This window comes from Drosophila serrata, unplaced genomic scaffold, assembly GCF_035046125.1.
Source record: "Drosophila serrata isolate PLE 108 unplaced genomic scaffold, ASM3504612v1 contig_184, whole genome shotgun sequence".
Lineage (NCBI taxonomy): Eukaryota > Metazoa > Arthropoda > Insecta > Diptera > Drosophilidae > Drosophila > Drosophila serrata.
This window is the reverse complement of record NW_028257082.1, coordinates 4119352-4141097: the sequence shown is the minus strand read 5'-3', so window position 1 is coordinate 4141097 and position 21746 is coordinate 4119352. Positions and strand designations below refer to the sequence as shown.

Below are 21746 nucleotides of genomic sequence, written 5' to 3'. Positions count from 1 at the left end.
GTGCGTGTGTTTGTGAGTGAGTTCACCACGAAACCGAAATCCTCACCGGGAGAGAGAGCGGGTGAGTGCAAGTGTATAAGTGTAAAAGTGTATCTGTATCTGTGTCTGTATCTGTATCCGTGCCTCGTTCGCGCCTCGCATTACGACGTCAACGTCGGCGTATCCGTCAGTACGTTTGTACGCGTCCGCAGCGCCGCTTCTTCAGTTTTTCGGTTTTCGGGATCTCGGGATCTGCGATTTAGCGCGAGTTCGATTTTCAATAGGACTTTTTCCGATGCAAATGCAAATGCAAATGCAGACGCAGATGCAGATGCAGATCGAAACACCATAAAGACACTGAGCCGCCGCTTTCCACATACATAAGTTCGATAGTTCGTTCGCGAGAATTATGTTGTGCTGCTGCCCGCTGCTCTCGCTCTACGCGCCATCATTTATTTATACTCCAAACATATAAACAAATTCAAGCAACGTCTATTTCCAAAAATACATTTGCAACAGCAAATAGCAGCAGCAGCGATAAAAAAAGAAAGAAAATAAATCAAAAATAAAAATAAAACAAACAGTTGTCGGACAATTATAAGTTTTTATTTTTAACTTTTATTTGCGCCTTCCTTCCTTCCTTCCTTCCGCCGGATCCGCATCCCCGGACATTGTTTATATTTACAAATATCAATTTGATTTGCCTTACAAACATTTATATATAAATAAATACTACGACGAGCGGCGTTATAGATAGAAGAGGCAAACAAACAAACAAATACAAAAAAGCAAGCAAACAAACTGGGAATAAAAGCACAGGCGCACGGCAAACACATATCATTGACTGCATTTTCCGTGAACTTCAAACAAAAGCTTTCGAGATCCCTTTCGCCGATTTCGAGCAACAATTCAATTAGCATCTGAATAGAGCCAGAAGTTTGTGTGCGTTTTTGTGTCCGGAAACATTTGTGCAAACACTTTTCGAGGAACACGGACGCGGAGAGATCAAAAGTTCGAAACAAAGTCACTTTCCCATTGATTTGGCGAGCATCATCATCAGCGTATTTTTCGAAAACAGTTTTTGTGAGCGAAACTCTGCTGAAAAGCGATACACGTAAGTTTTGAAAACGGTGTGAGAATGGATTTTAGAATTAATAAAAACAATGAATAAAATGAATTCTAGGAATTTTATATTCTTTGCATATATTTCGCAAGTTGCCTAATAAAATATTTAGTTACAAATGTACAAATTTAAAAAAGCTAAAGCTCTATCTTATATAGCATTCTTGAATAATTACCACACTTCCATAATAGTATTTTTGAATTTCCATATTAAAGAATGTATGCTTGTGCCTTATATACATTTCTTAAAATATTTAGGTAGTATTTCTCTTGGGTACACAATTTTAAATATATAAAAAACTATAGAGAAAATATAAAAGATATATTTTTAAGCAAACTTTTGGTTCTTATAGATTTCCCTCACTGTGATTCCCACTTACCCATTCGCATTATTTCCATCGAAACTCCCATTGGGGCTTTATCAATTATTTACAGATCGTGCATGGGGTGCCTCTCCTTCGATATATTCCCATATTCCTACAATTTGATTATCTATAATTTTACAATTACCCAAACACACGCAGCCGGCGAATTAAACTGACGTCATCGCTTGGATTCCGCGTAAAAGAAATGTGTTCTTTTTCCTTTTTTGGTTTCTTGGTTTTATTCAGTGTACATTTATTCTCTTACTTTTTAAATTGATATCGTTCGATGCGTTCCGATGTTTCAAACTCTCTCTTCCGCGGGCAAAATTTAATGCCGAAAGTAATGAAGTATATACATATATACACGTACTATATATGTATGTATGTATGTATGCTCCACTGATAAGCGCTTTTCGTATCAATTGTGGAAGAAGCGAGCGCGAAGGAGAGGAGAGTAACGCTTCCAGCGAAGTTCAAATCCATTTTCCACTGCTATCAGGTTCTTTTGCATGTAGTTTTATTGCCGGACTGAGTGACTAACTGACTGATTGACTAAATGACTGACTGACTAACTGACTGCTTGGCTGGTAGGCTGATTGGCGAATTTGCTGATAATTGTCTGCACTTTGTTTCAGCCAGCGAATGCAAAAAAAAAAAGAGAAAAAGAACAACAACCACGAGTCGGGGGACTTATAAATTATCGCTTTATGTTATCGCTTCCCTCTCACTCGCTCCCTGGACATGCGTGCAATGCACTTTGACACCTACACACACACCCACACACACATACACACGCAGGAGTCCAAAGAGGTTGAGCGGGACGTGACCAAGGATCACTCTGAGAGCTGCTTCCAAACCGCAAACAAAGCCATATAAAAGCCGAGATAATCGCTTCTGATTTGATGTGGACTTAGCCACGGCGATCATCGATAAACGATAACGATTGGTAAAAGCCAATGTGCAGGACCGAGTGATAAGGATACCTCCCCCAATTACGGATCACCCCCCTCCTAGAAATCTTTAACTCTACTTTAGTTGGTCTAATCACGTTTCGGCCACGTTTCATTTTCAAGTTGTATATATTTTGTGAATTGACATTCTTGAGATATGCATATTATAGTATATAGGTTTTATTGATCAGGAATGACTTTACTTTATAGGTGTTATTGTTCCCTTTTGATAAGGGGTTTTCAAGTAAATGTAATTAAGAAATATTTAAAAGAAACTCATTTGCAATATCTTTGAGTTATCACTGAAATTGCCTTTATATTTAGTTTAACAAATTTAATATTACATTTCCTTTAGCGTTAATTTTTTTTTATTCCGATAAACTATAGCTATTACCCGAACATATTCATTTTTATTACCTTTTTATACCCATTAGGGTTTTACTGATTTGAATCCCAAGATTGAAACGCAGTGAAGGAGTCGTTTTCGACCCTATAAACTATATATATTATTGATCAGCATCAACAGTTGAATCGCTCCCATGCCCCGTAGAAAAGTAAATTTTCGAAATTTTTTACAAAATAAAAAAAATATAAATTCGAATTTTATAAAATTATAAATTAAGTATGCAGATTTAACAACCTAACTAAAACTGACATAGAAATGTTTTCCGAATTGAAATTAGTAACATTTTAGCTTAGTTTTGGGAAAGATGGTTAATAACTATTGTTTTAAAAAATTTTAATATGATTGTTTTCCAATTCAATCCTATAAAACAATTTTAAACTGAAAGGGTATTTAAACCTCGTCTTCCCAAAGTTAGTTTCCTTTCTTGTTCAATCTTTACTTTCCCAACTGATCTACTTAAAAGGCAAACAAAATAGGAATAGGAAAACCCAACCAAGTCACATCTTATCTACCAGTCTAAATAATTTGTTGGCAAATTTTTCAACAACAAAAAATATAGTTGAGTTTTGTTCTCATTGTTGTTTGTGTTGGTGTTGGTGTTGGTGTTGGTGTGCCTTGGCTTGATAAAAAAATTCGCAATCAAATTTTGTTTTATTTGGCGCTGTGGCCCACTATCTGGGAACGAGAGCGAGAGTCTTTCTTATCACACGTGCCCATGTGGAGGTGTGCACACACAAGGTACAGTGAGCACGGGGAACTAGGTTTCACTGTATTGGTGTAGTTATTATAAAAAAATTTATAAATGTTAACTTTTTTGCCATTTGCCGTGTTTTTGTTTCTGCGACTCTTGAGTGTCTGTGATAATTATGGTATTGCAGCCGCTCTCCGTTACTCCATTGGGCCACAATTATAATTATTATTATTATTATTATGATTTCTTTCTGTTTCTGTTTTTGTTTGACTCTCTTTTGGTTTTATTTTGTTGGGTGTGCGAGTTTTTTTTTGGTAGCGATAAGATAGAGATACGACGACTCGGGGCCCGAGAACTCAAATTTGTTCGACTACCTTAACATGAGACGCGTGTTTCGGGGCAAAAAGAACCTTGGATTTCAGTATACTTCTTGTCAGTTATTTCTTTATTTTTATTTTTTTGCCTCTGCAAGTGAAATTGTTGATAAACAGGGTGCAGGAAAAAAATGTTAGATATGAGCGGCGAGTGTTTGCAGAATTGGAAATCGAAGTGTGCAGAATTTTGCAGAATTTGTTATAAACAAGAATTGTATTCGAGATTAAAGATCCATAATTAATTGGAATTAAATAAAGAGTTTACAAAAATGTATTTGTTTTATTATAATTATGTTTGACATTTTGAATTATTTAAAGATTCCTCAACATATTCTTCAATTCCAAGATATTCAGTCTTAAGAAAGTTAATAAACAAATATTTGAAGGAGACGGTTTCTTTATGGATTTGTTTTATTGTGCATCAAAATAATATTCATTAATACTATAGCTTTACATTTTCAAGCCTTAAAAGTAAAGGATTCTTTAACAAGTCTTTGAGTATAGATAATACTTCAACAAAATAAGTAAAATTCACTATTTCGATCGAAAAACATGCGTAAGAATATGTATATTTATATATCTCATTAAGATGTTAAGTAATTATTAAATTATAATGATTATAGATCCCGAAAAGAGGGGGTTTCAAGTTCACTTTGTAACATTCATAAGATACTTAAAAGACACATTGAAAATATACAAAAAAACTTGACCAGAAACAACTTAAACTTCTAACCGATTCATTCCTCTTCTGTCAACGAATCAACACTCTTCCGATAATATGTCACACATTATATTGATGGCTCCCCCTTATTTGTTCTTAACTTTTGTTATCCGGCAATTTAGAGTTCTAAAACTCCATTTCCGAGCAGAAAGCAGAAGTTTCCGCCTCAGTTGGAGCTCCAAATGACGCGTTGCTGGCGCATCTTAAAGCGCGCGCGCGTGTCTTTAATTAAGTCAAGATTTATAACCAGAGACCCTGGAATGCTGCGTTAACTGCGGTACATCAACAACAATAAGTCCAGGCGGGGGACATTGACAGATGTCTCTGTGGCCAATTAGAAGTGAAAGTGAATCCGTAGTAGCCCTAAGCGAAGTCACAAGCCTGGCCAAAAACCAAGTTCTACTACAGAGCGGGAGAAAATTAACAGGCATTCCTATTACACATGATACTAAGATTGTATATTATTATTATTCAGAATGAGGCGGCGGGCAGGTGATAAATTCCGAGTTTCTTAAACTTGAAATTCATTTTTTTGGGCAGCTGCCATAAAAACGGAATTTATGAAAGGTCTCTCGGCATCAGATTCGAAATTCAGAATGGGATTCGGAATCGGAATCGGAATCTCTCTGGCCTTCTAATTGGGAGAGATTGCAATTCTGGCTGCTGCTGCTGTTGATCTGCTTCATCTCATTTTTCGGTGCGACACAACTGGTTTGCTCAATCGGTTCGGAGTTCATTCCTCCAAAATACGGAAAAGTTTAAAATTTGCATAAATTTAAGACTGTTGGCAACACAAATGCTAATTGCGAGCAATCAAGGCGGCCAACAAGCAACAAGTTTTGTGCCTTTTAACGTAGTCTGCCCGAAAGCCGCAAAAAGTGATTCACTTAAATCAAATCGATAATAATGCCACCCCCTCTCGGCCTTTGCTTTTGGGCCCGCAAAACAATTAGGGGGAAAATCTGAAGGGATTCTGGGGATTCATCAGCAGAGCAACTGACTAACTGAGAAACCGAGAGTGGCTAGTCCCACGCATGGGACTCGTTCTTGGCCATTTTTGCCTAATGATGTCGCCCCGGTCTTTGGGCCAATTAAATGGAGAAATGTGAAAACGTGTGGCGGCAGTTTGCTTCGTTTTAATTGCCCGGCCACAAGACAAATGTCTTGACACACATCCTTCCTTCCTGCCAGGCTGCCTGACTTCCCTTCTCATATATCCTTTTGCATCCAAGTCCTCTCAAGTGCCTGCTGCCTTTGCCGTTGACCCAGTGAAATGTGTGGCTAAGAATCGCAGCCACAAATGGTTGCTTGATTGTTGCAATGAAAACCGTGTTAAGTTCTTTCAGCCCCCGGGCCACAAATCGTACATCCTTTGTGTTGCAGCCACCTTTCCGTTACGGTGATTAGCCCTTCTTTTTCCATTTTTGCCCGTAGCAATTAGTCAAATATTTGCACCGCCATTCTTGATTCTTTTATTTATTTTACTTCTTTATTTTTTAGTTGAGGTGTTGCCACACCTGCACCACTTGAAGTGGCTTTTGACTAAACAAAAACACAGACCCATTACTATACTATATATCCCCCCGCGGGAATGACGTGACCAATTGATTTATAAAGAGTTTTTTTTTTGGCAACTTGAAATTCTTGGCCAGATTAGATACCAGTTTTGGGGGCGAATGCTTCTCCTTCCTGCCACTGAATGCAGATTTCCGATAAGTTTGGATGGAAGGAAGATAAGGAGTTGGGTCACTATATGGGGGGATATAGAAAACAGACCTGAATCTAGGGAGTAAAGGGATAATAATATTGATATCTATTAGTGATATAGAAGAAAATGCATTTGCCTTTGTTTTAAATAAACTTTGATTGATTATCTTGAACTTGTTTTGGCTTCAAATTCATGTGTTCTTTGTATTTAAGTTTAATTTCGCTTAATTCCTATGTATCTTTAATAATATTGTCTAACTTTTCATAGGTTTTTAAGGTATACATTCTATTGTATAATTTAGATTTGAGAAATTGCAGATAATTCGTTCTCTCCAGTTATTTTTTTTATAAAAGTGCTGAAAATACAGCAGAATATAAGCAAACCCACTATTTATTTAATTCGTTTATTCTGTTAGCTCAATAAACCATTATTTAGATTGACTTAGCTTATGTTTATTTGCTTACTAAAAAAACATTTCACCATGAACTTTAACTTTCCCTTTTTTAGTTCCATTTATAACTTACTAAAAATAGACATACCCTTAGCTTTATTTCATGTTGATTTAATTTTATTCGCTTGCTTTAAGCTCAACCTTTTTATGGCCTTTAAAAAAAACACTTAATTTGTGCGACAGAGGGGCAGAGGTTGTCAGTGTGAGTGTAATTCAATTGCAGACGCTGATAAGTATGCTACAAAAAAGGACAAATTTGTAATTCAAGCACTTGATGTCCCGCTGCTGCCGTCTGCCTCATGGCCTTGTGTCCTTGTAGCCATTTCCCCACACCCCCTAATATCTCCCGATATATCCCTTTTGATGGACCCCCGCATACACATTCTCCCCAGAGTTTGCAATTGTTGCAATGATGGTTACAGATACAGATACAGATACAAACGCACTGTTCCTTGTGGTTATATTGAGTCACTTGACTGGCTTAATTATTCATGTTTTTTGTTTTTGTTTTCTTTTTCGCACTGACTCACTTTAAGTTCGTTGCTCAGCTTATCAAAGCACACTAAGCATCCGCAATACGAATGCAATACAAAAGTTAAGTTGAATAAAGTAAAGTGAAGTAAAAGGCAGCTCAAGTGACTTAAACATGACTTAAGGCTGGGCAATCTGCGGCTTATTTCCAAAAGATAATCCCTCGGCAAGGCAATCGAATGGAGCGTGCGAGTGTGTGTCCTAAGCGGATTAGGTGTCCCTTAATTACAGGCCAAGTGCTTAGGCCCAAACACAAACACAAAAGCCTGGCTAGCAATTTGTCCTGTCAGCTGAGGGCCTTTTTACCACACAAACTAAAATCTAATATTGATTACTAAACGAATAATTATTGATTTGGGAGTGGAGGAGGGTGAGGGTGAGGGTGAGGGTGAGGCGAACGCTTGCCACACTTGGAGCAACACTTGTTCCTGGTCATGCCATTAAACCTGAAATTCCCTAGAGGAGAGACACCACGACGAATGTGTCTCCAGCATTTCACTCAGATGTGTAGCGGCGTCATCAATATCATTATCGATTCATTCCCTATGCCCAGTCGCTTCCATTTCGTTTCTTTTCCATATCAATAATGAATGTTCAAGTCACCGAATACAAAACTCACGCATAATCATGGCGGGTTGCTTTCTTTCTTTCCCAGAGCAGGAAAAAGGCTGGAAAATGTATCGAATTTGTTGAGTGTGTCCTCGCTGTGTGCGTGTGTTTGTGCTCTCTGGCTGTCACACATATTCGTCAAGGCTAAGACCCCACTCTTCGCTTGGTTTTTCCGCCCCTCACTTGGGTCCTGTCACAACCCATTTTCCCTCAGCCCCGCGCTCACCCGCTGTGGCATGGCTGAAAGCTGAAGCATATTGCGTAGGTCGCTGCGTGAGTCGTGGCGGGGAAAAGTGTGGGTGGTGGGGAAAGGCGGAAAAGCGAGCCAGCGTTGCCAAGGCATTGGTTGTTGCCTTTGCTTGTTTTTTGTTGTTTTCGTCCCGAGTCCTGGCCGGAGGACACCCAGCAGCAACAAAAACCAGCAGCAGACGAAAACGAACAAGGAAGAAATGAAATTTATCCGACTCGATTTCCGTTGCCAAAAGCACTGAGCATAAATTTGAGATATATTTGAATATATTATGCAAAAAATGACAGAATAATATAATAACAAAAAAGAGATTCAAGTTAATATATTACATTTCTGTTTAAAAGTCTGCTAAGGATTCCTAGTTTAGGACCCCTTATTTATCTCAGTGCTAAAACTTTTCCCAGCTTATTCGAACAGTGAGAGGTCTCGAGGATGTTTTTGCTGGCTCGCGTTTGCCAGCCACGTGCCGCTGCCGCTGCCGCTGCCGCAGTAGGAAAATCAGAGAGGAAAGCGGGGGAAAATCGGCAAAGAGATGCCTCAGCTTCCGTTGATGATGTTGAGTGTTGCTGTTGCCCGTTGCCCGGGGAATGGTAAACGGGAAACGGGAAACGGGAAACGGGATCTCTGGAGTGCCGCTTCCGTTTCCGCTTTAAAAACTGTTTGAAAGCCAACTGGCGCTGGCGCTTCCCTATTGATTCTTTGCGTTGGCAAAACATCAAAGCGATGGCATCTAGGGTCCTTCGCAAAGGGTACCAGCATCGCCAGGAGGAGCGCGAATCTAATCATGCGTGGGGTCAATCGCAATTAACCGAAGCCAACCGATGAAATGGGTCATTGTTGTGGGCGATACTATGTGTGTATCCTTGCTCCTGCGTCCCGTCCTGACCGGTCCTGTTCATTAGCGGTGCATTGAACTTTCAGCGCCAGTGGAGCGACAATGGAGCAAGTTGACCGCAAATCCCGTCCCGTCCAGCCGGAAAGCTTTTTGAAGTCGATCCACTCTTAAGTGGGTTAAATGGTCAGAGCCATCGGCTGCATATGGGTTAATTACTCCCGCCCATTGGGCCAGTCACAATCACTCATTGTCTCTCCATCTTCTCTATCTCTTTGCAGTTACCTGAGGACAATTTATAAATATATATATATGGAAACCCAATTATATAACGTAGTATATACACACACCTCAATATACAAGGAGAATTTGCCGTTTTGACAAGCCGTCCACTTATACAAAAAACACACACTAAAGGAGCCAGGAAGAACGTTAAATATGCCCTTCGTCTGCCACATTAATCCGAAGGAGCAGAGGAGCAACTAAGAGCGAGTATTTAGCGTGCCAGAGTGACACAGGAGGAGGATCCACAGGAATCCAACCAAATCAGCCAGCTGAGCAGCATCAGCATCAGCATCTCCATTATATTTGCAAGGAGCAGAAAACTGTTGCCATGGGTCGCAAGAAAATTCAAATATCACGCATCACCGATGAACGCAATCGGCAGGTGAGTCTTGGGGCTTCATCAATATGTCATAATATTAATGAGGTGTGCGGGTGGAAGCAACAACAATTGTTTGCCAAGAACCAGCAGGACGAACAGGAACCTTGAGTTCATGGCAGGACCCTGATTCTGCTCAAAGCTTTTGCCATGGCAATATCAATGCAAGGCAATTCCACGTTAATTAAGACAAGGATAAGAGATACCATAAGGTGAATCGATTTACGGCTATTTAATTGTAATCCAAGACCTGTCGAGATAGCATTTCCTCATTAAATTTCCGCCAACGGCTCACATTGTTCCATTGAATTAGTTTCATTGGAGTCGACAAGCTAATTGGTTAGCTGATTAATTGACAGGCTGAAAGTGAAGGAATTTTGCAAGCTCAGTGAGTTATTTTCCACTGGGGAATATTGAATAATAGAGATTATGTATTTAAACTTAAGTCTTAAGCACTCAAGAAGAGGTTCAACTAAGGGATAATATAAGTATTCATTTAACTTCTAAGAAAATCAGTGCCTTTTTTAGATCTTCTTTAAGGTTTAATAAGATTCCCTTCAAATAGAGTCACTAAGTGAACTCTAGCCTTAATTAGAGCTTAAAACGTTGAATCAATTATGAAAAAGCCAAAGGCGAACTTTCCCAGCTTTTATATGCAGTATATATCATTTTTTCTTCCACTCGGAAATTGTTTCCCTTAACCATTCCATTTTCATTTTTGAACCTCCAACACGCTCGTGTCATCGCAAGGTTTTTTCTTTTGGCTCACTGCCTTTCTGGCTAAGGCGATGTCTTGGCCCGGCCATAAACGCGTCATCACACGGCAATAAAGGCAAGAAAAACAGCAGCAACAACAACAACCAGCAGGCCACGCAGGAACAGTAACAACTTGTTTATTGTGCTGCCCCTTTTGGCCTTGACTTGGCCATAATCGATTCATTACCAACTAGCCAGGGCTAGGGACTATGTAGGGTTAGGTGGCTATTGGTGCCTCTAATTACATTTTTCGAAGCGCATAAATATTTGAACAGGGGGCAACGTAATTGAACAGTGCTTCCACTTCCGCTGCCACTACCACTGCCTCTACCACTTCCGCTAACGGATCCGTTTCCGGTGTTTCTTTTCTCTCTCTCTCTCTCTCTCTCTCTCTCTGTCTGTCCTTCCTGCAGGTGACCTTCAACAAGCGCAAGTTTGGCGTCATGAAGAAGGCCTACGAGCTGTCCGTGCTCTGCGACTGTGAGATCGCCCTGATCATCTTCTCGTCGAGCAACAAGCTCTATCAATATGCCAGCACCGACATGGACCGCGTCCTGCTCAAGTACACCGAGTACAACGAGCCCCACGAGTCCCTCACCAACAAGAACATCATTGAGGTAAGTTTAAGTCCTAGGAATTTCCAGGAAATAGCGAGGCGTTGTGGGGAAAAGTGTAGGAAAAGCCGGCTAAAAGAGAGCTGCCATTATGCAAATTCAAGTGAGACATGAAAAGCACAGCAGCTAAGTCTGAAGGAGGATATAAAAGACATGAGCAACTAACAGGAGGAATATCTTTCGGTTTTAAAGTGATATATATTATTCCTAGGGAATGTCAAAAGAGATAGCTCCTAGCTCTGACTAGGTATGTGTTTAATATTATCCCTAGATATTTACCCTTTTTAAAGGGTACTTGCTTGTTCCTTGGCAGATATTCCTCAAATTACTTATACTATAATTACCCCATCATAAAACATAAATAGAAAAGTTAGCTTTACTTTGTAAAAATGTTAAAAAACAAAGACGGATAACAGCCACTGCAGCAGCAGCAGACAAAACATTTCCTCGCTGGGGAAAGGCGAAGCGGGAAAGCGGGTGAAAAGTCGGCGAATTCGGGGGGGAAAATGTCGCCAAAGTATTTTGCATTTCTAATGCGACGTCGCTGTCTCGGTTCGCGTAAATGGTTTTGTAATGTTAATGCCGCCAAGTGAGCGGGGAAAAAGGAGGCAAAGATGGTCGGAAGGGAGACAGGATGGGCATTTACATAATTTAGCGGGGAAAAAAAGCGTCAATTGGGCCGAAAGCAAGGCCTTGGGCAATTATCACGTCACTCACCTGGTTCCTCTCTTCCCCCTCTCTCTTCTCCATACAAAACAGAAGGAGAACAAGAACGGCGTCATGTCGCCGGACTCACCTGAAGCTGAAACGGACTACACACTGACACCGCGAACGGAGGCCAAGTACAACAAGATCGACGAGGAGTTCCAGAACATGATGCAGCGCAATCAGATGGCCATTGGCGGAGCAGGTGCTCCGCGCCAATTGCCAAATAGCAGCTACACGCTGCCCGTCTCCGTCCCCGTGCCGGGCTCCTACGGCGACAATCTGCTGCAGGCCAGCCCCCAGATGTCGCATACCATCAGCCCACGTCCATCGAGTTCGGAGACGGATTCAGGTGGGATGTCCCTGATAAGTTAGTACGGTGTCTCGCCTCGGATGCACACACACATTTCTATCTATCTATTTGTTGGTTTCCTTTGGTTCTTTACTGATTTGTATTTAGTTAATTATGCACTCGGGGACAATCTGTATAAAATAATACTTAACATCTTCTCTTTTATATATCTCTGAGTGCCTTGATCTGCATGTTAGCCTGAAGTTATCTTTCTAATTCTTAACTCTTAACCTCAGTTTCTGTTTCTGTTCTGATTTCTTTAATCCAAACTAACCAACACTCACCGCCATCTAACCGAGCTGCGTGCCAAGTTCTGTGTAGTATTTAGATATATGTATTTAAAACGTATCCATATCTCGTGCGACCTTCACTCAATATTCTTATCTTCTCTTTGGACCATCAGTCTATCCATCGGGTTCCATGCTGGAGATGTCGAACGGCTATCCGCATTCACACTCGCCGCTTGTGGGATCACCGAGTCCGGGTCCCAGTCCTGGCATAGGTGGGCATAAACATGAAACATTACTCCATTACTCCTACCCTCACTTGACCTCCTCCGACTCCTCCTCCTTCTAACTCCATCATCCATCGCTTTGAGTGTTTGAGGATAATATCCTAATCATGTTGTCCTTGCAGCCCACCATTTGTCCATCAAGCAGCAGTCGCCGGGCAGCCAGAATGGACGAGCTTCCAACCTAAGGGTCGTCATACCGCCGACCATTGCTCCCCTACAGACCAACATGTCCGCGCCCGACGATGTCGCCTATGCAGATGTAAGTAGTTCTACCTTAATCCTTGGATCTCTGTACCTATAGCCAGGTTGTATCTCAACTATGTAGCAACGACAGAGCCAGGCATCGCTGAACACGCCCGTTGTCACGCTGCAGACGCCGATACCCGCCCTCACGAGCTACTCCTTTGGGGCGCAGGACTTCTCCTCCTCCGGGGTGATGGGCAGCGCGGACATTATGAGCCTCAACAACTGGCATCAGGGCCTGGTGCCGCACTCTAGGTGAGCATTGACTTAGGGGTGAAAGTCAACCAGGGGCAATCCATAATCTTTGGTCCAATTTTGCAGTCTCTCGCACCTGGCTGTCTCGAATAGCACGCCGCCGCCCGCCACCTCACCCGTCTCCATTAAGGTGAAGGCGGAGCCGCAGTCGCCGCCGCGCGATCTCTCCTCCAGTGGCCATCAGCAGAATAGTAACGGATCCACGGGCAGCGGCGGTTCCAGCAGCAGCACCAGCAGCAATGCCTCGGCCAGCGGTGGCGGAGGAGGAGGAGGGGGCGGTGGCAATTCAGCGGCCGCCAATGTCATTACGCACTTGAACAATGTCAGTGTCCTGGCAGGAGGTCCATCGGGACCAGGCGGCGGTGGCGGAGGAGGTGGAGGTGCTGGATCTGGTGGCAGCAATGGCAACGTGGAGCAGGCCACCAATCTGAGCGTGCTGAGCCACGCGCAGCAGCAGCACCTGGTTATGCCCAACTCGCGGCCCTCGTCCACGGGTCACATCACACCCACACCAGGTAGGCGTCACTTTTCTTCTTGCGTTTGTCGCACCCTCTCTTCTTGTACTTGTCGCTCCGTTTTATTATCCTATAGGATTTCCGCTTGAAAATTGCTGCCGTTTTGTCTACTAATTTTGTTGAAAGAAAATTGTTAAAAACATTCACAGTTGCGGCATGTTTTTTAATGCTAAACCTCTCTCCCTCCTCTCTCTCGATAATTAAACTGCAGTGGCCAGCGGGGCGTATACTTAATCTGTGAAATTACGCATACGCCGCGTGGCAAGATTTACGTTCTCGTTTCTACCTTTTACTTAACAATACCTCTGCCAATCTAATATTTGTTAATACTATTATATAATGCGATTGTGTCTTCTTTTTGCATTAACCCCCCAACGACAACAAACGACAACAACAACCAACAAATAAAAATAGGGCATGATAAGTATGAAGGATATCCGTACCGCGCGCTAATGGGACATAATCCTAGATGGAATTTTGCCGGTAAATTGGCCAAAAAAATAAACCAAACAAAACAAAGAAACAATATACATACACATACACATCACACATGCATACCAACACCTATAAATACGCATAAAACATTGAAAAAAAAAGAAAATCTAGCAAAATTCTAGTTAAAGATTTCTTAGTTTTCTTAGGTGAATTTTGGGAGGGAATGAAAGTCGAATCAGTTTCTCTCTCTCTGTTCTGTTTACTATTTGCTGGGGGATATTTTCAAGTTCTGTGATTTTATTTTTGATTTTGCCTGGCCTTTGTTTTTGATTTTCCTCCACTAACCCACCACAAAACGATGCGATTTCCTTGCTAACCAAAGAAAACACACTCACATAAAACACTCACAAGACATACACACAAAAGTCACACTCACACACGGGCCAGGCACCGAATGTCCTTGTGTCCTGGCCCCGCCTGAATGACCAAAAAAATAACAAAAAACCCGCCTGATGCCTGCCTTTGTCATACACACGCGACCTTTGAGCAAATCAAACTAATAGCTTAACAGACTTCATTATCCTTAATGCAGGTGCGCCGAGCAGCGACCAGGATGTGCGTCTCGCCGCCGTGGCCGTCCAGCAGCAGCAACAGCAACAGCAGCAACACCAGCAGCAGCAGCAACAACAGCAGCAACAGCAGATGGGCGACTACGACGCACCCAACCACAAACGGCCGAGAATATCGGGCGGATGGGGCACATAGCCGGCACGTGGTGTAGGCACCAGCAGCAGCCACTACAAGCCACATCACAACAACAACAGCAACAATAACAACAACCACCACCACACCAGCTGCAGCGCCACCACCAGCAGCAACTCCATCAGCATCAGCAGCGGCAACAAAAAGCCCACGGACTGCGACGATCTGGTCATGATGCCGCCACCGCCACGCAAGGAGCTCCTGCATTCGCAATCGCATTCGCATTCGCGTAGCAGCAGCTCCTATGGCCTCCTGCAGGCTACGGGCTACGACTGTTACGGCCAGCAGCTGGCCGTGGCCTACGGGTCACAGCAGCATCCGTAGCAACCGATCCCAAACCCACACCAGTGCAATAGATTCGAGGGGAGTTAGCTGGGAGGAGCAGGAGCAGATGGAGGAGGAGGCCGAGACAGAGGGGAGCTTTGTTTTGTTTTCGGTTTAAGCAAACAGTGACAGTGTCATATCTATAGTTATTGTAACTTAAATGAATTACGATTACACACACACACCTACGGTAATAGTTATAATTTTAACTTATAAAAATGCAAAGGCAGATCCTGCGTCAAATCATTCTGGCACGCAGGACGGGACACTGAGGAGTTTGCATCAAGTTGTTTAGAGTGTTGAGCTGATTTAGTTTAGTTACAATTACAAATTACGCAAGTACGGTTAAAGTTTAATGTTAAATCTAATCTTAGGTCAAACAACAACAAAAGGAAAAGCAACTGCTGCAGACAAAAAACAAAAGAAAAAGGAAAAGCAAAAGCAAAAGGTTTAATGAGAACGATAAGAACGAGCTCTTTATGCTGTAAATATTTGATTTTAGTGTCATAAGTTTTAAACTTAGTGCATAAGGCATTACGGAGATACGTAAAACCAAGCAAGTCAACTATGAAATTGAGAAATTCTAAGCAAACATAAACACACGCAAAATGTACTCAGTGTTCGAACATAATAATTTTTCTTCTTGTAATTTCGTGCAATTTTTATCGTAGATCCCTGTCCCCTGTCCCTTCTGGCATATGCAAGGACTTATATATATACACAGTTTATGATTATGTTTTAGCTTTGGTTTAAGCAATTATTATTTAATATTAGACAACACACCTTCTTCTCTTCATCTCTTAAGCGAAACGAAGTCATAATTTGTAATTTACGTTTAAAGTGGATTTCTATTCAATTTGAAAAGTGCTTCAAATTCTATTGTGCCTAAGTTCTTTTGTATTTTTTACAATTATATCTTAAAATGCAGTTTGTAAAACAACAACAATCGCAACAACAACAACAACTCAACAAAAATATAATTTAAATAAAATTATTCATGAAATTATCGTTTATTTTTCATTTTGTAAATATTAAAATTGTATCTTGGTTATATTCTTTATTTGTTTTCTGTATATTTCTTGTATTTTCTTGTTTTTTGTTTGAACAGGCCTCGAAGGGGGCGTGGCGTGTCTGTGTCAATGTCAATTGCCCAATATATTCTCAATATTTGACTAAGAGAGGTGAATGCGCCGGAGCAAATATTTGCACTGGCCATTCTTATGACCTGTTGCACTTTATACAGCAGCGCGAAAAGCGAAAAAGAGTAAAATATTTATGTATATTTGTATTTGATACGATACCGAGAAGGTGGCTGCCTGCATCTCAGCTGTGCATATTTAAACACACAAAATATAACAAAAACAAAAAACAAAATATATAAGAAAAGAAAAGCAGGTGCAGAACGAGCATAAACAATAAGCAAACTTACACTCTACAGGTTTCCCCATTGAACAAGCTTTACAAGAAGAAACACACCTACATATTTAAGCAGATCGAAGCGGAACGAGGCGAGAGCGAAATTATATATGTCTACCACATAGAGAGCAGCACGTGAATGATATTTTCTAGCCATATATAGGATATATAGGATATACTATATATTGTATACTATATGATAAGCAACTAGAGCCGAGAGGTTTCCCTGAAACAGCAGCACCCCCAGGAGCAGTTGCTTAAATCCTCTCCAGTCAGAGTTGGTTATATATATATTAATTATATGTAAATACGTGTTAAATGTGAATATTTGTGGGTATATTTGTTGCACACTTGGATGTTGTGACCTGTAACCTCCCCTATCTAATTTTTATATGATTTGCGAAAAGAACCTTTCGAATCTTCCCAAGATTTCTCATTTTGGTTTAAAGCCTTCCTTAGTTGATTGTACATAGATCCTGGTATATAACTTCACTGTGTAGTGTTGCCTTAAAAACAGTGCCTCTTTTTAAAGATGAACAAGCAGATACTTGCAGTTACAAATAACTAAATGCTGTACGAAAAGTATAAAATAATTGCAAATGATAATGATAACGAACAACTTGATGGTGAAAAATTTCAATACAGGTGTTAATTGTGCTACTTAATTAAGCGTAGATAACTGATATTATCCCCAATCGAGGCCCCAAAGCAGCACGTAATGTACAAACGGAAAGGCGTTGGCAAGCTGATACCAAATTTCAAATTGGCATGGCAAGAGGAGAACCCTATAGCTTAGTGAACAGATAGGATAATATACTACAATATAATATATAGACTATATATTCGATCGACGCACTGTACAGTTGACTGTCTCCAAGACGTCCTACGGTCACAGGGACCACTCACGGCACAGAACTAGTGTGTGCACGGCGTATGCCACAAGTCGGATTCGGTTCGAACGGACGTGTAAATTCGTATTCGCTGTACCTTTAGCCTAAACGTTATATACATACATATACCTAGATAAAATGTTAAACCTAAAGCACTGTTGTAATGGATTTATGTGGCACGGCACTCCCTCCACGCGCATCATATGAATAGTTATTCAAAGACTTGTGCATTAACTCACTCACGACATAGATAATACCGATAATAACGATACCGCGTTCAGCTAGCTAAGCTCTAGATAGGATTGGGAGTGACTCGAGGATCTGCACGGAGGCTAGAGACGGCTACCCAATAAGTGTATCCATCGATGTGTCTGTTCAAATAAATATATACACAAACTGAATCGTAACTCTAGGCTAAGACATGCAACCATTTTGGTGAAAAACAAGATAGTTTATTATATACATGCATATATATGTGTGGGAAATACTATATATACTTACATATATATAAATTTAAAGAGAAACAAGTTTTATCCGTGCACTGAATATGAAAGGTTTTGGACAAATTGTGGATTCAATATTTACCTATTAAGTTGGTGTTTTAAACAGAGAAAGCAAGGAAAAAACCTAGCAAATGATAGTAGAACATTTTAAATAAAACCTTTTTGGCAAACTGAACAATCTCCAAGCGGTTTCTCTCTATAATTTTTATTGCAACTTTGAGCTTAAAATCCGATATACAATTTCAATTTTACAAACTAACGAAATGCAATTCCGGTACACGATATATTGGCTGGATTAAGATCTCCCATTACATGCCGTTGTAGGCGGGGCCGCCGCCACCCTCGGGCACCACCCAGTTGATGTTTTGCTTGGGGTCCTTGATATCACAGGTCTTGCAATGGATGCAGTTCTGGGCGTTGATCTGCAGCTTCAGATTGCCGCCCTCCTCATTGGGCACGTACTCGTAGACGCCGGCGGGACAGAACCTCTGTTCGGGACCCTCGTACAGCGCCAGATTGTGGTCCACGGGTATGCGGTCATCCTTTAGGGTCAGATGAGCCGGCTGGTCACCCTCGTGATTGGTGCCCGTCAGCGCCACGGACGAAAGCAGGTCAAAGGAGATCTTGCCATCGGGCTTGGGGTATACAATGGGTTGGCTGGAGCTAGCCGGCTGAAGGGACTCGTGATCCTGGGGACCGTGCTTCAGGGTCCAGGGCTCGCGGCCGCCCATAAAGATGGAGAAACCACTGAGCACCAAGCCGCCATATAGGCCCAAGGGATTGTGGAACGAGGGGTGCACGTTGCGCACGCTATAGAGGTCCTTCCACACAAAGGAATCCTTGATCCTGCATTATACAAAGTTGGTTATTTAATCTACTTTTACTCTTGCAAGATTTCAAACTCACTTCTCCGCATAGCTGGTGGGTTCCACGCCTGCTGTGGACTGTGCGTCCGCATTGATGGCCTCAAAGGCACTTTCTGCGGCCAGCATGCCGCTCTTCATGGCGTAGTGGGAGCCCTTGATGCGGGGCACGTTCAGGAAGCCTGCACTGCAGCCTACTAGACAGCCTCCGGGGAAGGATAGCTTCTGAGGCAAACTCTGGAAGCCGCCCTCGTTGATGGCACGTGCTCCATAAGCGATGCGGGTGGCGCCTTCAAAGACATGACGCACCTTGGGATGCGTCTTGAAGCGCTGGAATTCCTGGAAGGGACTGAGCCACGGGTTCTTGTAGTTCAGGCCAACCACAAAGCCTACAGCGATGGTGGGCGTCGGTTCGTTCAAATGGTACAGGAAGGAGCCGCCATATGTGAAGCGATCCAAGGGCCAGCCAATGGTGTGCTCCACCAAACCGGGTCTGTGAATTACGGATACTAAATATGGTTTTCTTGATCATCTTATGTGAGTACTCACTGGTGCTTCTCGGCGTCTATCTCCCAGACCTCCTTCAGACCGATTCCATAGGCCTGGGGCTCGCTACCCTCGTTCAGTCCAAACTTCTGCATAATCTGCTTGGTCAGGTGACCCCGGCAGCCCTCGGCGAAGATAGTGGTCTTTGCATGCAGCTCCATGCCACGCGCAAAGGTATCCTTTGGCGCTCCGCTCTTGGCAATGCCCACATCATTGGTGGCGATGCCTTTTACGCTGCCATCCTCGTGAAAGAGCACCTCGGAAGCAGCACAACCGGGATAGATTTCAACGCCCAGAGCTTCCGCCTGATCGCCGAGCCACTTGACCAGGTGACCAAGGCGCACCACATAGTTGCCGTGATTGTCCATCGGCCAGCCCTTGAAGATGGGAATGGAGATGCGTCCACTGCCGGTGAGGAAGGAGAAGGTGTCCTTGGTCACAGGCGTGTTTAAGGGAGCACCCTGCTCCTGCCAATCGGGGATAAGTTCGTTCAGCGAGATGGGATCGATGACGGCGCCAGAGAGAATGTGTCCGCCCACCTCGGCAGATTTTTCTACAACGCAGACGCGGATTTCCTTAAAGTAGATAAATAAATTAAAGCCGGGAATGGAGAGGTGGCCAAAACTTACCTGATCCTTCTCCGCCGCTAGCTGCTTGGCACGAATGGCCGCCGACATGCCAGCCGGACCGCCGCCCACGATGACCAGATCCACCTCCTCTATACACCGCTCCATGTCCACCTCTGCCCACCGCTCATCTTTCTCGCGGGGATTCAGAGTGTAGTGTGTGGTGATCCTGGGATACTTGGCTGCCTCCGAGACGCTGCGGGCGGGCGTGAAGAGCCTCCGGACTGCGATCAGGAGAAAATCATATTCAGTAATCAGCACAGGTCAAGCGCTATCTCTACAGAGAGATACTTTTATTGCAGAGTCTCGGAAGCATCATCCATCAAAACGGTTATGTAATCCTCGAAATTTTATTGAGTTTGAAGTCTGCGCTTTTTAAGAACTTACCTCTGTTCATTTTCAAAAGAGCCGACATTTCCTTTCAGTCCAAAAATAACCGTTTTTTGTAGAGCAGGAATAGTGCACAAATCTGGTTTATATATAAATATATATATACGTGTTGTTGTGTTTACGCTGCTTCAGCAAACACAACAAAACAAGATCGGTGCAACAAGTTGGACTTTGATCGACCCAACCAGCTGATACGTAGCTCCGTCCAAAGTTCGTACGTAATGTTTACCAGCTGCTGAATCAATCACTCTTTACTCGAGATTATAATTTTCGAGCGGAAGAATCAGATATAACTGCAATATAAATAAGTAATCCACAAGTAGCGGCTATCTTTGATAAGTCTCAGCTGGCAAAAAATCGACTCCTACGCGTGGTATTATTGATTACCTGTTATCGGCTTAAGTCGAAATATCAACCATTGGTTTATGTCTCTGCTTTTGTACGTGTAAATTGGTGTCAACTTTTTCGAACGCAATAATTCCTTTCATAAAAAGAAAAAAAAATTAAAAATCATTATAAATAAAAATTAAATATAATTAATTATAATTAAATATAAATAAAAATAAAAAATTCGATAAAAATTGAACCTCTTTAAATGTTAAACTGAGTATGCAGATTTATTAACGTGATAGAAACTAACATAGGAATGCATTCCGAATTAAAATTACTGCATTTTTGGCTTAGTTATGAATTTTTTAAGCTTTGGTCGATCAAATTGTGGTATGATAATATAAATAAATATTAACAAAAAAGTGGTATTCTAATTTGTTTCTGTAGCTTGTTACGCTGCGAAGAAGTCATTTCCGAGTATGCAGTTTCATTACTCTGCTAAAATATAACACAGGAAAGCCTTCTGAATTAAAATTAATGCATTTTTGGCTTAGTTATGAATTTTTTAAGCTTTGGTCGATCAAATTGTGGTATGATAATATAAATAAATATTCAAAAAAAAGTTGTATTCTAATTTGTTTCTGAAGCTTGTTACGCTGCGAAGAAGTCATTTCCGAGTATGCAATTTTATTTATCTGCTAAAATATAACACAGGAAAGCCTTCCGAATTAAAATTAATGCATTTTTGCTTAGTTATGAATTTTTTAAGCTTTGGTCGATCAAATTGTGGTATGATAATATAAATAAATATTCAAAAAAAAGTTGTATTCTAATTTGTTTCTGAAGCTTGTTACGCTGCGAAGAAGTCATTTCCGACCCTATAAATCATATATATTCTTGATCAGCATTAACAGGAGAGTCCATCCAGCTATGTCTGGTCGAAATCTATTTTTTTCAGAATTTTCCAAATTTTAGAAATTTTATAAGGGGTTACATCATTAAAATTGCCAAAAATTCGATAAAAATTGAACCTCTTTAAATGTTAAACTGAGTATGC

General features: G+C 41.7%; 2 protein-coding genes across 22 annotated transcripts in view; one reads left to right on the top strand and one right to left on the bottom strand.

Moving 5' to 3' along the window:
- Positions 1 to 16128, top strand: part of Mef2 (myocyte enhancer factor 2) — a 49695-nt gene extending 33567 nt beyond the window's left edge. For 3 of the 21 annotated variants that reach the window (XM_020961907.2, XM_086828214.1, XM_086828215.1), the window contains 8 exons: positions 9271 to 9656; positions 10820 to 11023; positions 11780 to 12095; positions 12481 to 12579; positions 12714 to 12850; positions 12917 to 13089; positions 13156 to 13604; positions 14611 to 16128. In XM_020961907.2, the coding sequence (XP_020817566.2) occupies positions 9603 to 9656; positions 10820 to 11023; positions 11780 to 12095; positions 12481 to 12579; positions 12714 to 12850; positions 12917 to 13089; positions 13156 to 13604; positions 14611 to 14804 (1626 nt within the window). In that variant the 5' untranslated portion in view covers positions 9271 to 9602 and the 3' untranslated portion in view covers positions 14805 to 16128. Of the gene's footprint in view, positions 1 to 113; positions 1094 to 9270; positions 9657 to 10819; positions 11024 to 11779; positions 12096 to 12480; positions 12580 to 12713; positions 12851 to 12916; positions 13090 to 13155; positions 13605 to 14018; positions 14088 to 14610 lie in introns of those variants that run through there. The other 18 variants (XM_086828209.1, XM_086828211.1, XM_020961900.2 and 15 more) reach the window with 14 other exon arrangements.
- Positions 16129 to 18123: 1995 nt separating this feature from the next.
- Etf-QO (electron transfer flavoprotein-ubiquinone oxidoreductase) lies at positions 18124 to 20776 on the bottom strand. Its single transcript, XM_020942764.2, has 5 exons — positions 20357 to 20776; positions 19973 to 20193; positions 19347 to 19918; positions 18841 to 19290; positions 18124 to 18780 (listed from the first exon to the last, which is right to left on the bottom strand). The coding sequence occupies exons 1-5, from the start codon at positions 20382 to 20384 to the stop codon at positions 18243 to 18245; spliced, it is 1809 nt and encodes a 602-aa protein (XP_020798423.2). The 5' UTR covers positions 20385 to 20776; the 3' UTR covers positions 18124 to 18242.
- Positions 20777 to 21746: the final 970 nt, after the last annotated feature.

Bases quoted from the DNA above. Each gene is read 5' to 3' on its own strand.
- Etf-QO (XM_020942764.2), bottom strand. From the start codon at position 20,384: ATGTCGGCTCTTTTGAAAATGAACAGAG. The intron at 20,194-20,356 runs GTAAGTTCTTAA...TCCTGATCGCAG, and splicing joins TCTTTTGAAAATGAACAGAG to TCCGGAGGCTCTTCACGCCC. The intron at 19,291-19,346 runs GTGAGTACTCAC...CGTAATTCACAG, and splicing joins ATAGACGCCGAGAAGCACCA to ACCCGGTTTGGTGGAGCACA.